The sequence below is a fragment of the Haemorhous mexicanus genome, chromosome 4 (genome assembly GCF_027477595.1).
Source record: "Haemorhous mexicanus isolate bHaeMex1 chromosome 4, bHaeMex1.pri, whole genome shotgun sequence".
Lineage (NCBI taxonomy): Eukaryota > Metazoa > Chordata > Aves > Passeriformes > Fringillidae > Haemorhous > Haemorhous mexicanus.
The window spans coordinates 26,807,772-26,822,924 of record NC_082344.1 but is presented as its reverse complement, the minus strand read 5'-3'; the positions used below and the strand labels follow the sequence as shown (position 1 = coordinate 26,822,924).

The following is a 15,153-nucleotide window of genomic DNA, read 5'->3' as shown; positions in this document are numbered from 1 at the left end:
CAGAAATCCCCTTTACCCCACTACACATGCAAAATAATATTTTTAAAGTAGGTTTAATGCTTTTGAGGATTGTAAAGTTTAAAACTAGTGATGTTGCTGTGTAACTCAACAGCAGCTTTACTGCAACATAGTTCTTGTTTGCAGCTCTACAGACAGAGCATGATAGAGGGGCACGCATAAATTTACATAAGCTATTATGGCATGTTCTTACCATTTCTGGCAAAATTTGCAATAGCCAGTGCTCCTGCAAGCTGTAGCTGATGACTATTGGAAGGAATCCATGAAAGTACTCTTTGGAACACACTGCCTTTTCCTCCTTCAAATAACTTTTGCATGGATTCATCTGGGGTAAAAAGCACAGAGAGTCAGCCAGCCAAAGTGTTTGTTAGAGAAACTTCTCTTTATGTTTGTGAGGCTCTGCTGGTTCCACTACAAAAATCCAATCCTGCAATGAGGGACAATATCTGACCTGTTAAATATTTGCCCGGTGTGCAGCAGGTCATCTAGGTTATTTAGAAAATTAATAAATAGTGAAATTCAGCAGCCAAACAGCGTTACAAGGATCTGCTGTTGCTTTGCAGAACATAGTGACAGCCCATCCTTACCTCCAAGCAATAATAGAACCATAAGATCAGAAGCTGTTTTAAGCTCTGCAATATCATCCTCTTTGTCACTGTCCACAGTTTTCTGGACAATCTCAAGTAAGCACTCCACCAAACCAGCTTCAACCAGCTGCAGTTTAATGACATCTGGAAAATAGCATGGATAATAGGAGTCAGAATGAGGATTTTAAATGCATCTGTCCTACACACATATGCAGGACGGAGTGTAAGAAACAGTGATGTCAGCGCTTTCACTGACAACTTGTGGACATAAAGCCACAAGTTCTTTATTTGAAATTCTTATGGCCAACTTCTGTTATTATTCATCTAACAGGCTCTCCCTGGCTCTGGCCTGTCTTTAGAGCACAGTCATAAGCTGAAGGTGTATGGAGCTCCTCACTTCTAAAAATGAGGCTATTTCTCTACAGTAAACTTCTGGCACCTCTGTCATGGCACAGCAGACTCATAGGGACTGTGCTATGTTCATGCTTTCCAAAGACAAACAGTATATCTGCCATTTGTTGAAAGGGCTGCAGGAGGTCAAATCCAAAAGGTTGGGCTGGCAGAGAAGTTTGTTCTGAAAACTGTTGCGGCAAACTAATTTCTTGGTTGTTACTCAAAACAAGGCTTGAGAAGGTAATAATTTTTTTTTCAAGTGACATAGAATCTGGGAACAATATTTTTTCTCTTGTTTCCAAAATAACAAAATATTTATCAGATAGTTCCCTTGGAATCTTCTTTACATGCCTAAACTCCCTTTCTGTTAAGAGGGAATGGCAGGCTGTCTTATGCTATGTCAGGTCTGTTCATACATGGAAGTGAATCTGGTAGTTTTTGCAGGCTGATTTTGAAAAAAAAAAATCACAAAGCTCTGCAGAGGTGTGCAAAAGAAGTGGATTTCTCTCCGTTTTCTACATGAAATGGTATTTTTACAAAAAGGTGTTTAACCCAAGTTAAAATATTTCTACGCCGCAGCTTTGGAAACATTTTTTTCATACAGTTTACAAGCCACACTTGGGAGAGGAAGTGTGTTCTACCTCTGGTGAAGGATGTGTCTGACTGTCAGTTCCCTGGTGTCACTAGGCTTTTTGCCTCAGTGAAATTCATTGTTCCTTTAAGAGCGGCCGACCTTCTCGTGAACTTTGTAAGGAAATGCAAAATCTCCAGATGGGATTTTTTTTTAAAATGGGCTCTTCTGCACTGAGGTGCTTTAAAAAATAGAGAATAGCCTTAGCTATAGAATACAGGGTTGCAGATGTCCTGTGATTTGAAATTGAAATTGCTACACCAACATGATTAATCAAGAAGTAAATTAGAAAAAACCTTTAAACACACCAACCATCAAAATCCAGACTCTGCAACTACTTAATTGAGATGTTTTTCCCTTCTGATCTATTGCTAATTATCTACAATGAAAAGCACCTAAACAATACCAGCAAAGTGAACTCATTTATGTATGCCTTGAATCCACAGTGGAAATGTTTTTCTGACTATCTCTCAATATCTGAGCATCTGAGTTAGGGTCAGCAGCAGTGAATTTCTCAAATCATATTGCAACTAAAAAACATACCCTAAGAAAAATTAAGCATTTGACCTGACATATATCAAACACACAAAAAGTTCAACCCTATTTTGTGTCATTCTGAGGATGGAACTATCTTAGAGCAGATTTTAAATTATTATATAATAAATTATAGATTTTGGAAAAGACGTGCGTTTTTAGAGCTGAAAAAAGGAATTGATTTTCCATGCCACTTAAACTAAAAGTCAAAATAACTTTTTAAATTGAAGTGAAAGTTTATTCTGATTTATATTTTGTAAAACAGACACACACAGAGTGTGCATGCACAGCAGAATAGGATGAAACATAAATCTGAGTTTGCAGTTCTATCTAACAATCTATTAAATTAAAAAAAGCTTTAATGCTGAAGTGGTTAAAACAGAGTTAGAGAGCTATCAGATACTGTGATGTCTTCCCTACACAGACCTTCCCCACATCAGTCCAGCTCCACCTGTTAACTCATTTCTTTATTTCCATTAAGGGCAGATGATACATTGTATAAGCAACCTTGGTCTGATCCTTTGTTCCTCTGGAGGAACATCCCGGAGGGGTGATCGGGGTGCACATCAATCCCTGCTCTGGCTTGAGCAGTGAATCAAACTCCCAGGGGCTGCCTGGGGCTATATAAGATACACCACCAAACTCCCAAATTAAATTCATATGATTTCTCAATGAACAGTAAGGGCAGAGTGTCCAGCCCTTAGCTCTGCAATTGACATGCCCCTAGCAAAAATAATGTTATAGGAAATGGAACTGCCAGTGGCTCTGTGATTCCAGGAAATGATGTTCTGGTGCTCCAATGGTCTATGAACACTTGAGCCAATGTTTGCAGACAGATGTTGTCAAGCTCTCTAAAAAGCAGCTTTTGATGTTCCCACTGTGGGCAAAGAGCAATAAAATATAACATACTTGTATACAGAGTGAATCAGTGATGGAATTAGCATTAGCAATGTGCTGTCTCCTGTCATATGCTCAACAATTGAGACCCATTCACTTTTCATGACACTACAATCACAAGGATCAGCTGCAGTGGCTTTGGAAGGAGACAGCCCACTACTCTGCATTTAGTGCCTGAAAAACACACCAATATACTGAAATAAAAAATACACATAAGAGAATGAGTAAAAGATAGAGTAAGAAAAAAAATTCTCACCATTTTCTGCCAGGGGGGCCAAAACTTCAAAAATCATTTCTTTTTTATCATGCTCTATTTGCTTCTTGAACAGTTTCACAAGCTCTTCAGCAATGTTTGTGTAGGCAAACTGCTCCTTACTTGACTCTGTGAAGCAAAAGGAGAAAATCAGTATAAAGTAAACAAACCACCTAAGAAGGTAGAGCTACTTTTTCTCTTTGTTATCAGGTTTATTCAGCAAGATGACTAACTGCTCTTCACAGACAAGAGCAATAGACTCATGCTTGTCACGAAAAGATAAATGTCTGACACTTTAAATGTGCTGACCTGAATTACTTATGGTTAAGGCTGTTAAAAATACATAAATATATGATTCAAGGCTGTTTGGTCTGGTTTTGCCCACCAAAATATAAGCTAGCTATAGAAACAGTAATAGAACAAAAAGAAGTCTTTGATTTCCCTCATCTTAACAGAAAGAAGAGCACTAAAGAGTTATATACTTCATTTTCTATGGAAGAGATGAAGATTTGCACCAAATGCTTTAATATTTACATGGTCTCATGATGGTGACATTTCTTTTGAAATCCATGTGTGGCTGTTGCTGGGCCATCTCATACTGCACAGATACAGCATAAAGCATTTTACAGATGGGCGAGGTTCCTACCAGATTAGCCAGCAGGTCTTCAAATGTACATTCAGCAAAATCATCTCTTATCCCATTGCCTGTATCATATTCCTCCTCACTGGCAGTATTACAAGGGATGCAGGTGGTAGGGCTGGTGCTTTGCATTCTCCAGTTGCCACCTCCTGAGGGCCATCTGCAGCCAGAAAACCTTCCAGCACCTTTGCTATTGCTCTGACAGATGCTTAGGGATTACTTTACTGTAGAACTGACCCCAAGGACTTGGGAAAAGCATGAACTGCAGTCCTGGACACTTTTGTGCACAACTCATCATTTTCTCTCACTGTGCATGGTTGCATAGTATATTCTATGTGGATTTTTGTTCGTTCCAGTATTTTAGCAGATCCATCACTGGTTTGTGCCCTGCTTTGACACAGAATTAGAGACATATAATGCTTTTCAAGGGATTCGTGCCATGCTGTTGTCTTGTAAGTGATGAAAAATGGTATCCTCACCAAAAAAATTCCCTGAAGTTACAAGGCAAAAATAAAATAATACAGTTACAAGGTGATTGACTATTGCTTAAGGGAGAATAAAGTATTACAAAGCAAATTAATTCTGTGCCAGTCTTAAAGAACGAGCACCTTTTCGATGTGTATGAACTGGAAGGGAAGCAGCTGCTCTAAAGCTTCTTTCCCGTGGTTCTTATTAATCAACAAGAGTGAGCTGGATCTTTCCAAAGAGGGAAAAGAAATTCTCAGTGAGTCTACCATTTATTATATTTAATATGGTTTTGGTTGCACTTAAGCACTAGAACTTCCAGTACACTTTCTGCTGTGCAGACACAGTACACAGTGGCCAACCTGCAGACCTCTGATTCGTTAATTTCTTTAGTGCTACCTTGATGGCTTTTTCTGCTGTTGATTTGTTAAGAAGAATTGTCTCCTGTAAATAAATTTATTATGTGTATGATCAAAGTTAACTAGGTAACACGATACATTCTCTGGCCTTGAAATCTATGAGCTCAGGCCACCAAGTACTACACACTCCGAGATATATTTTTTGAATTTTGAACTTCTGAATGTTCTTAGATGATATCGTAAGTGCTATGTATTATTTACTCCAGTGTAAAAAAATCCCAATTCATCAAACTAGAATTTCCCCAAATATGTTATCAAAAGAACAATATAAACCACCAATGTTAATAAAACACAGGCCTTAACAACCCATTGATTTACACATGGTTGAATTCCAATGAAAAGTGATCTGCTTGAAAAGACATCAGATCAAAGCAGGGCCACAAACTTCAATTTAAATGAAGTTCTAACTAAAATTAACATCTATTCATGATTTATACATGGAGGTATTTAGACTAGAGTATATTAAAATTCTGCACCTAAAATAATACTGTATATGCAGATTAATGACTGTGCCTGCCTCAATTTCATTCAGAGATTTTCATGAGCCAAATTTAATCTTGATAAAACTTTGTGGAGCTACACCAGGATACAATATTTATATTAATAATAAATAATTCACATTTAGTAGCAGTGCTATGGAAATACTGTTTAGATGATTTAAAATGTGCTTAGTTGAACTGAAGCACAGTAACATAAAACATAAGGTTGAATTAAGTACCCAAATGAATTTCAGTTACTGAAAGGGGGAAAAAAAGAGACAACTATATATTCTAGAGAAAATAAGCAAAAATTACTTGTCTGTTATTGTTGAATGTACCAAAAGGACTTGAATGAGCTTTTGTTAGTCTTTAACTAAGACTTAACATTATGAAAACTGTATGTAAATTTGAGATTTGTATCGTGGACTTACCGAGTTCTGCTAAATTGCCAAATGCAACAAGGCACATTTCTGTCAGAGCTGCATTTTGGCAATGAATGCCCAACAATTTCACTAACGTAGGAATAACACCCATATTGATAAGCTGTGACTGCAAGGTATCTACATAAAAAGAGAGTACAACAGTGAATTAGCATTTCTCTTCATAGTACTGTTCTTTTAACCAAAAAAGCATTTTTCACACAAAGCAACTTCTAGGCTAAGCAGCATTAAAATGTCTGTCTCCTGTACTCTTCAGAGTAGGATTTGGTTCAGATTTGAGATATGGACTCATAATTCTTGTCCCTGGCAATGGAGTGTGCTTCCAGAAATACTCCTTCCTGATCTGTTCATAGGGTATAGTGAATTATGCAGCTACTGACAATTTTGTGGTTATCAGGTTCCTAATAAATGTCAGGTTTGATTCTGGGCTCACTGAGACTCGCTGACTGAAATTGACCTGAACTAGGTCAATGAAACAGTGATTTATCTGAGAGCTTTTTCTATATACTCTTTTTAAAATTAAAGATCAAAACTGGAAAATTAAAATTAGAATGAATATAAACTGGCACTGAAATAAACATGAAAAGTTTCATAAACACAGGAAGTCACAATGTAGATTATGAAGAGCTTGAGAAAAAAGAAAGTTTAATAAAGACAAAAAATGGAAGGTTTAAGAAAAGTCCTTAGAAGCCATTCTGATAATTTCTTGCATAGGATGAAAGTTTATAGTATTTACAAGTAAGAAAAGTATTGCTCCTAGGTGTCTGCAAATAGAAAGATGCTCTGATGGTTAGGCAGAAACATGACTGGTTTAAAAGATTATTTATAACAGTATTTCCTCTTACACATTTTACCTATAACATAGCAAAGAAGAAAAACATTGTTTCACAGTTGAATAGAATGAAGCAGACATAAACACACTAGATGTTGTTTAGTAATTTTCCTAAGCATATTTTTTTCCTTTGTTTCTAAAGCACTTCAACTATGTTTAAATGTTACAGACTCAAAAGACATGGATCCAAAGCCCAGTGACATCAAGAGAATTGTATTACTTAATTTAGCTTTTGGTCAAGCCCTACTGGTGAGTTCTGGGCTGGGTTTTTTTTTATTTTTTGGTGTTTGTTTGTTTTTTAATTTGTTTGGTTGTTGGGTTTTTTTAGTGTTGTTTTCTTGTTAAGGAATTCATTCTAGGCAACTGAAATCAGTTGGAGTTCTTACATCTGTGGCATCAGAGCCATTAAAAATTGCAGATTTTTATAGGGAGATAAAAACATGACATCTGAAGCTTAGCAAATTTGGAATCATCTCATGTTCTTGAAAAACTCCTTGAAATTTTCATATAATGAAAATTATAAAAGATTCCAGAATGTTTACCTCATTTGTATTCAGTATAAAATACTTTGATAATAATTATGAATTTGGTATACCAAGTAAGTAAATGGCATGGTTATTATAGGTTATTGGGGATGAGCAGGAATCCTTATGGCTTGACATCTTTAATAAAACTGTATTACTTACCAGTAACTGAATTTCCTTTTTTGGGGGATGGGATAACCTCTTCCACAGATTCGTGGTCTTTAGTGAAATTTATGAGAATGCCATGTCAGACACCAAAGAGCTGTTGAAGTTGTCAAATTTCAGGTAAGTACAAATTGTACCAGCGCATGCATTGAATGCCATTTTACCTCTGGCAGATGTGTGAGTCACTACTACACCCTCCTACTTCATTCCAAACTGACTGGAAAAATCTGTCTTTCAATAGGAAACCTGGGGAGAGAGGGAGATGGAATGGTTCTACAGAGAAAATTGTTGTGTAGGAGAACTCAAGTTACTGGTAAATAATCTGTTTTTGTCCTTGGTTTGTGATTGTCCCCTGTAAACACTTAAAAATTCTGAAGGAAAACTGGTCGTCATGGAGAGTGGGAGAACAAAGACACAAACCACAAATGCCATGGAAAATTATTTGGAAAGAAATTGTTTTGTTACTTGACTATATCTTTAGTCACTCTAAAAATCTCTTTATCCAACTGTAATGGATAAAGAGACAATCTCTATGGACTTAATTCCAACATCAGAAGCATAAACTCTCCATTTTGAGCAGACTTTTAGTTCTGCTGTCTCTTTCTTAATACAAAATATATAAAAAGCATGGAGGGAAACCACATAATCTTTGAAAGGAAATAGGAATCTTAAGAGTCAGATAGAAAGATTTATCATTGTTCAAGAGAGCACTGACTAAAGGACCTCTAGAATTTCCAAACTAAAAAAAAAAAGAAAAAACCCATATACTAAGAAAGAACAATTCTATTGGGTCAAAAGTCAATTATTATACCAGACTCCATACCAGTCTGATTTCCCCAGAGTAGAAGGATGGCACCTGAGTACAGGAAATATCTACAGTGATAAGAATGGCATTACAAGAACTGACAATAAGGTAAACATTGCCTTAAACAGCAGTAAGTGTTAATTTAAAACTTATAAATTTTCTCCTTTGACAAAGACAGGGCAACCCTGTGAGTCACAAAGCTGCACAGGAAGCAAGACCTTTGAAAATAAAAGGCTGCCAGCAGCTATTTGCTATGTTTATACTTAAGCCTGGGCTTGCCATACAAATTCTGGACCTGACATTTACATCTGTCATTATCACCAAGAGGAGGCTCTTTCTCTAACAAAGTCTATTTAGCATTTTAAGATAAAAGTATCAGGCATCTCACTGGTATGGAGACCTACAGCACTTTTTAGTTCAGATAAATTAAAAATATCTAAGTGATTCAGTCTCAGCTGGAGGAACTGCCAGCAGTTCTCTCTCTGCCCTAGGAAAACCTCAGACCGGGTAACTTGGACTAACTGTGAATCTTGGCCTTTCACTGAAGGAAGTGTAAATGCCCTACTAGAGCAGGAAACCATTCTGTGGAAACATGCATCCATCCTACAATCAGTTGCCTGACACAGGACTAAAGCGAGCCGTGATGCCAGGCAACGTTGTGTTTCAGGATGAAACAGCACTTCTGTCCTCTCCTAAGCAGAACTTTATGCACAGAGAGCAGGAGGCATGAAAAACTGAATGCCTCTCCTGAATATATGACTTAAAACCACAGTTTATACTGCTATCATGTGCTGCACTATGTCTGTGTGTTCTTCTGGGGTGAAAAGCACTGACAGTGATGCTGTACAGATGCATATACAGGTAGATAAAAGGCAATCAATACATGCGCCAGCACAAAGAATTACCTACCTAAAACTTGAATTTCAATGGCTCCATGTCCTTCGGTGACACACATGGAAACTCCAAAGAGTAAGATCTGAGGAGAATATCCCAAATTGAGAATTTTACTGGGGGCATTTTAGTTAAAAATGCTGATTTAGGCTAATTCATGATTTTGAAAAGAATTTCAGAAAACAACTCGTCATTTGTGTCCCAACAACAACTGTGATTATAATACTGAAGGAAAACTAGTTTTGTACAAATTGATGGCAATAATTTCATACCCTAGAGAAACGTGCTTGCAATCCCCACAGCTATGTTGAATCATGACAGAACATAAAAGTGATTGTATTGACTATCTCACTGTGGTAGGGAATATACTTTTTAGCTGCTTTTGCATACTTTAGTTACTTTGCAATTCAGTATATTTAGGTCTTGAACATGCTAGGCATCTCTAGCTGTGATGTAAATGAAACAAAATGACAAGCATGAAAATTAGCAAAGGTAAGTCTTAGGAGGAAGCATTACTGAAATATTGCTGTCAGACCATAATAATGGTGCCATAAATCTCCCTTTCATTTCTTGTATATTTACATAAGATGGTCAACAGTGCACATCAGACACCAACATTCATTCCAGTTGCTAAGAGTTTTGTGAGAATAAGAAAGGCTCAGCAGTTGTATGATTTAACATCAGGATGTCACATTTTACGAAGGTGCTGAAGGAAAGACAATCTCGACAGACTGAAGTTTGCTATGAAATGAAATGAGGCAGCAATCTATAAAGGTAATTATTTTTATCTACATACATACACTCACATATATAAATGTACGTATACTTTCACGCATGCATACTGTATCCAGTTAACTCCTGATCTCCAATTTGACTATCTAATAAGCCAATTGGCCTAGTTCTTCCATAATTTCTGCATTTCTTTAAAAAGTCTTCCTGGTTTGTTTTAGAGATCTCGAGAGACAACTTGTTATCTTATGGACTGATCCCATTTACTTGCAAATAGTCTTGCCTCACAGGATTATGGGATCTGCAGAAAAACCATTCATATTTCTAACTCTTTTTACATGAGTGTTTGCATATGATTGTTAGTTTTATTAGATTAGTTATTAGTTTTCCCCTCTTTATCCAAGCCTGCTTTGCTTCTTGCTCTCAAGCAAATTAATGGCTACACAGAAGCTAATAACTGAGAGCAGGGATGAGCTATTTGTGTCTGATTGAATTTGGGTAGTAAAATAAAATTATGACAAGAGGGTTGAGATAACCTGGGCTGAAGGCAAAGGGATGTTTTCCATCAGAAAAAATCCCCTCTAATTTCTAGCAGTGCAATTAAATATCAACACTTTTTTTTTTTTTAAGCTTAAAAGAACTGCAAGAAATGCCAAAGTTTGAGTTTGTTGTCTTAACAATCGTAGTCACTATTGAAATTATAAGATACCAAGGAAGCAAAGAAAGAATTGAGAGACAGTAAGCAAAAATAATTCCTGAACACAAGCAGATGATACAAGAACCTTGTAAAAGGAATGCTATTTTTAAAGCTTAGACAACACTGCTATGACTGGAGTTACAATTGCAAGCTGAGTGTCCAGAATCAGGATGAGATACAAGAATGCTCCATTAATTTGCTCTGCTTAGGAAAAGGAAGTCTTACTTGTAGCTGCTCCTTACTTGCCTTTTTTGTAAAACTCATGTATGATAAATCCCTTAAAGTACTCCAGACTGAGTCTCTCATGTTTAAAAAATTAAGGCAGTCGATAGTTACTACTAATGAAGTAGTAGCTATTGGAAAAAGAGGGCAATTAGCTGACTGGGAATGACGAACTGTTTGGAATCAACTAAGACAATTTATATACTCTTTTGCTCATAAAATGCTGATGATTAGAAAATATTAGGGTGTTCACAGATAATTAGATGCAACTCAGAACCAACTGTGCTGTAAAGGTCCTTATCTGGCTAGCTAGTACAAATTAAATGAGTGCGAGTCATTAAGAGCAGTTAAAGAAATCTTCCAAGTCCCCACCTGTAACTTTTTAACACAGCATGCCAAGCTGGAAAAGATTATAGAAACATGAAAAGAGAATATAGAAGTGCTATTTCAAAGACTGAAACACTTCCTCCTTACTTAATATTTTTTCTTTTATTTTTGTCCAATTGGTTTCCATAACTATGGACAAAGAAATCTGTGACTCTAGGCTGCAATCCCTTACTGCTAACCTTTCAGCAAAACCAATGCAGTGTTTTATCTTCTTTGTAAGTAGCTAGGATCAAACCTTTGCAAGTAAATCCAAAAAAGGGTATTCACTAAGTTGTGAGTATAATTAACTGTCAGGGCAATCTCAGTTTTGATTTTTAACAGGTCAGCAAAGAACTGCATTTAGTCAGAATATTATTCGCCTGCTGCTGCAATGCATGGAAGTGTGGTTGACTCAGGCTCCACAGTTGACACTGACTGCTGTCCTGAAAATTCACAGTGGCCCACAGGTGATATTTTTAGACCAGCTCACAATTATGGTCCAATTGTACTCGTGACTCTTCAAACTGGCAAGACAGGTCAACTACCCATTTCTCCATTCACATGCTACAGGTATGGTCACGAAATTTTCTTCTAAAAATTTAGTCCTCTAAATCACTTTCCTTTTTTTTTTTAATATTGATTTGTCATATTATTTGGGGTGTAATTTAATGGTTGCCCTAGTCAGTGAGCAAATTCACAATTTGTGAGAATAAGAAAGGCTCAGCAGTTGTATGATTTAACATCAGAATGTCACATTTTATGAAGGTGCTGAAGGACACAAATCTAGAGGACACAAATCTTATGCAGTCTATCCATGAATGCCGGGCCAAACATGAGCTGGGTTCCTACAAAAGGGACCCTTCCTCATGGAGACAACCGTGTGTGTGGGGTAAGGTGGAGGTTTGGTAAAGTCCCAGCACTCCTCCCTGATGGTAGAACATAGGGCTGGTGAGCACCCTGATTGAAGAGCTTGGAATACTCCTGCATTTCTCACTTCTGACACTGCTTCAGTGGCTCCTGTGAATAGTGTGAGATGAAAGATGTCCTTTAGCAGAGAGGAGAGCAGCTAGTGAATCCTCCTGGCTGTCACTGAACCACACAACTGCTTTATTGATTGCATCAGAATAAGCTCTCTTACTAGATGGAATGAGTCATTTATTCAATGTTCCTAACAGTTAAGCTGTTCAGAAGCTGCTTGTTTGGGAGATTTATCTCATAATTAGTTTTCCTAGAGAAGATCTGCTGGGAGCTTGGTCACTGAAGCAAAACTGATAACAGTATCTCTACACACTGCTTTTGGATTCATCTGTCTTGAGCTACCAAGTCTACTGTATGCTCATTAGTCTTAATTAATACAAAGCATTCTGGTAGCTTAGAGGTGAGAATATATATTTGCTCCAAATATTGTAACAAAGAAAAGTACTGACTTAACACGATGAAATATAATAAATGTGATACTCATGCAAAGTAGTCAAGCACAACAGTTCCTGGAAACTATATGAAATGAAGGAACTAGAAAGTTGCTATTTAGAGAAGATGGAAGAAGTACTGTAAACAAGAATTCTTAGATAATACAAAAAAAAAGAGGAGGAAAAAACCCAATGTAAGAACAAGCAAAAAAGATGAGACACATACAACAGTTATATTTGGAGCTGGATGAGTAACACAAAGAGCTGAGATCTCCAGAGAGATGGCACAGAAAACACACATGGAAAATATGCTAGAAGAGATGATAAAGCAGATTAAAAATGTATACAATAAAGCCTATGGACCATCCGGAAAAGTAGAAAAGTTTTGGGGACATAGGATTGGAAAGTGAGTTACAATACAGCAAGTGCTATCTTTCAGGAAATGGTGAGTTACTAATAAAGAAGATATTTCTTCCTAAGATGAAACACTGCAATTCAGGAAATGTAAAACAATATAATTATTAACTGTATTTGTAAGCTGTGCCATTGCAAGTCAGGAGAACAGCCTCTCTGTAGCCTTCCTAATGTATTCCAATTTTCTTCACATTTTGAAAACTTGAAAATGTATGAATGTTGTAAATATATTTTGGCACATGAAAACACTTGTCTGCAGAAGCAAGCTAGGTACTAGTTTGTACAACTAATGTAGAATGCTATTGTGTTACTCTCAGTGGTCAAGGGTTTCTCATTTAATATACTCTCATGTTTTTGTCCCAGTCCCCACTTAAACATCTCCACTTAATGGGATAATGAACATAAACTTGTAATTGTAGACATGGAACAGTGTTGAACATACCTATAAATGATTTCCCATTTATCTTAGAACAGTGTAACATATGGTTTTACTTACATTTCACAAGGAGAACTGTTTGGTATACATACCCTTAAATAATTAACAACACTGAACATCTACAACAAATTAGTCTTATATGTTGATATTATTTGAGAGAGGACTTAATGTAGCCTTCTAATTAGCTCCTGTAAATCTGTGTGAAGCATCTTTATGCTTTGCTTTCAGTCAAAGAAGTAAATTCCAGACCCTGATCTTAAAACTTCACACAATTTATGTTATATGGAATTGTGTCAGGAATATATCTAGTATTTTTGAGAACATAATTTTACTGAAACGGAAAATTGCATATGTGAATTAGGTCCCTGATCTCTTCCGAATAACTTAGTGTTAGGCATCCACAATATAAACCTACAGATGATTTTAACTTTTTATCTTTTTTTGTTGGGGTTGTTCTCCTGGTAGACATAAAGCAAACTTTCGGTGTTGTTTACCATTCTCATTGCTATAGTTCATCAGCATGCCACAAAAGACAGTCAAGAGCTTCTCACTGGCTGGATCTGTTTTACTGCACAGTGACCTTAAATGGTCCACTACAATATGTGCACCACCTGCATGGTCAACTGCGTTCCTGCCCTCATCTGTAAAACAAAGAGTTACATTAAAAAAAAAAAAATGAAACCAATCCCCACCATCGAATCCCGAACGTAACAGTAATCATACAAAATGAAGCTTTTAAACAGAGTGAAGTCATTCCTCCAGTGTTCTGAAATTCATCTAGAGAGATGCCTGAGGGCCAATTTTTAGTGCAAAAGAGCTAGGAAAGTTAAAACACCTACAACAAAAAGGATTAACCACCTGGCACTAATACCTTTGTACAGAAGTCCAGTGTTTGAGGCAGAGCTGGTGAAGCTGATAAATAATAGTCTAAAGATGCACTGAGTTTTGCCAGAGGGAGGTTCTGAGCACTTGACACAGCTTAGTCTATATACAGGTAAATTACTCGCTGTTACGCAGATCAAGAAATTGAAATACAGAAAATAAATTGCTTGCATTACTTAAAAACAAAAAGGGGAATAAAATGGACAAAGCAGACAGAGGTGCTAGTTCCCAGTGGCAACTTTCTGCACTGTCTGCCACATAGCATATTCTCTGCACTTCTGTAGCTGAAATTTAATACCACTATCAGATACTTTTCGTATGGCTAAAAGAAAAATTTACTCTGCATCTATAAAAGACTACAATGTTCTGAAGGGTTGTAAATAACACATCATAATCTTTGTATGGAACTCTTCCTGTATAACAAATCAGATTTGACACAACAGTGTAGGAATAAAGGAAAAATAGGCCTTCTATTACAGTAATCATCAATACTGCTTCCTTCCCCAGCAGTAAGCAATAAGCAATAGACAACAGTCAATAATCTAAATTCCAGGGCTTCCAAAAGGAGAGATTTGCATGTGAGCTACCACTGGAATCAGATGGAAAATCTGGATGAAAACAAAACCTTGGGGGGAAAGGAGGAGGGACTCTCTAAAGTTTTGCAATATAAGAAAAACAAAATGCCCTTTCCTCAATTTCTTCATGGCTCCAAAGCAAATCTCCTCTTCTCCTTGTTATTCACCACTCTACTATCCCTCCTCTCTCTCCCCATCATATGTGCAGGTCAAGCCACCAAGTTTTCATCATTCTGCAACATATTCAGCATGAAACCCAAGGTTGTACACATTTATAATATGATCTTCCACTGTAAAGTGTTCCAAAGCTCTGCAAAAAGAAACTTCTAAATCTTCCAGTTCTTGTTAATACCATTCCTGAACTTTATATACCCCTTATACTAAATATAAAAACCAGGATTCTAAGTATTGCATATAAGGACTTCAGAAATTTTGCTGAATGGAGCTGAA

General features: G+C 36.8%; 1 protein-coding gene across 7 annotated transcripts in view; it reads right to left on the bottom strand.

Annotated features, from left to right (window-relative positions):
* RAP1GDS1 (Rap1 GTPase-GDP dissociation stimulator 1) overlaps window positions 1-15,153 on the bottom strand; it is a 91,181-nt gene that overhangs the window by 12,056 nt on the left and 63,972 nt on the right. For 5 of the 7 annotated variants that reach the window (XM_059844142.1, XM_059844143.1, XM_059844144.1 and 2 more), the window contains 5 exons: window positions 13,741-13,887; window positions 5,748-5,876; window positions 3,317-3,442; window positions 606-749; window positions 212-343 (listed from right to left, as the gene is read on the bottom strand). In XM_059844142.1, the coding sequence (XP_059700125.1) occupies window positions 212-343; window positions 606-749; window positions 3,317-3,442; window positions 5,748-5,876; window positions 13,741-13,887 (678 nt within the window). The remainder of the gene's footprint in view (window positions 1-211; window positions 344-605; window positions 750-3,316; window positions 3,443-5,747; window positions 5,877-13,740; window positions 13,888-15,153) is intronic. The other 2 variants (XM_059844145.1, XM_059844149.1) reach the window with 1 other exon arrangement.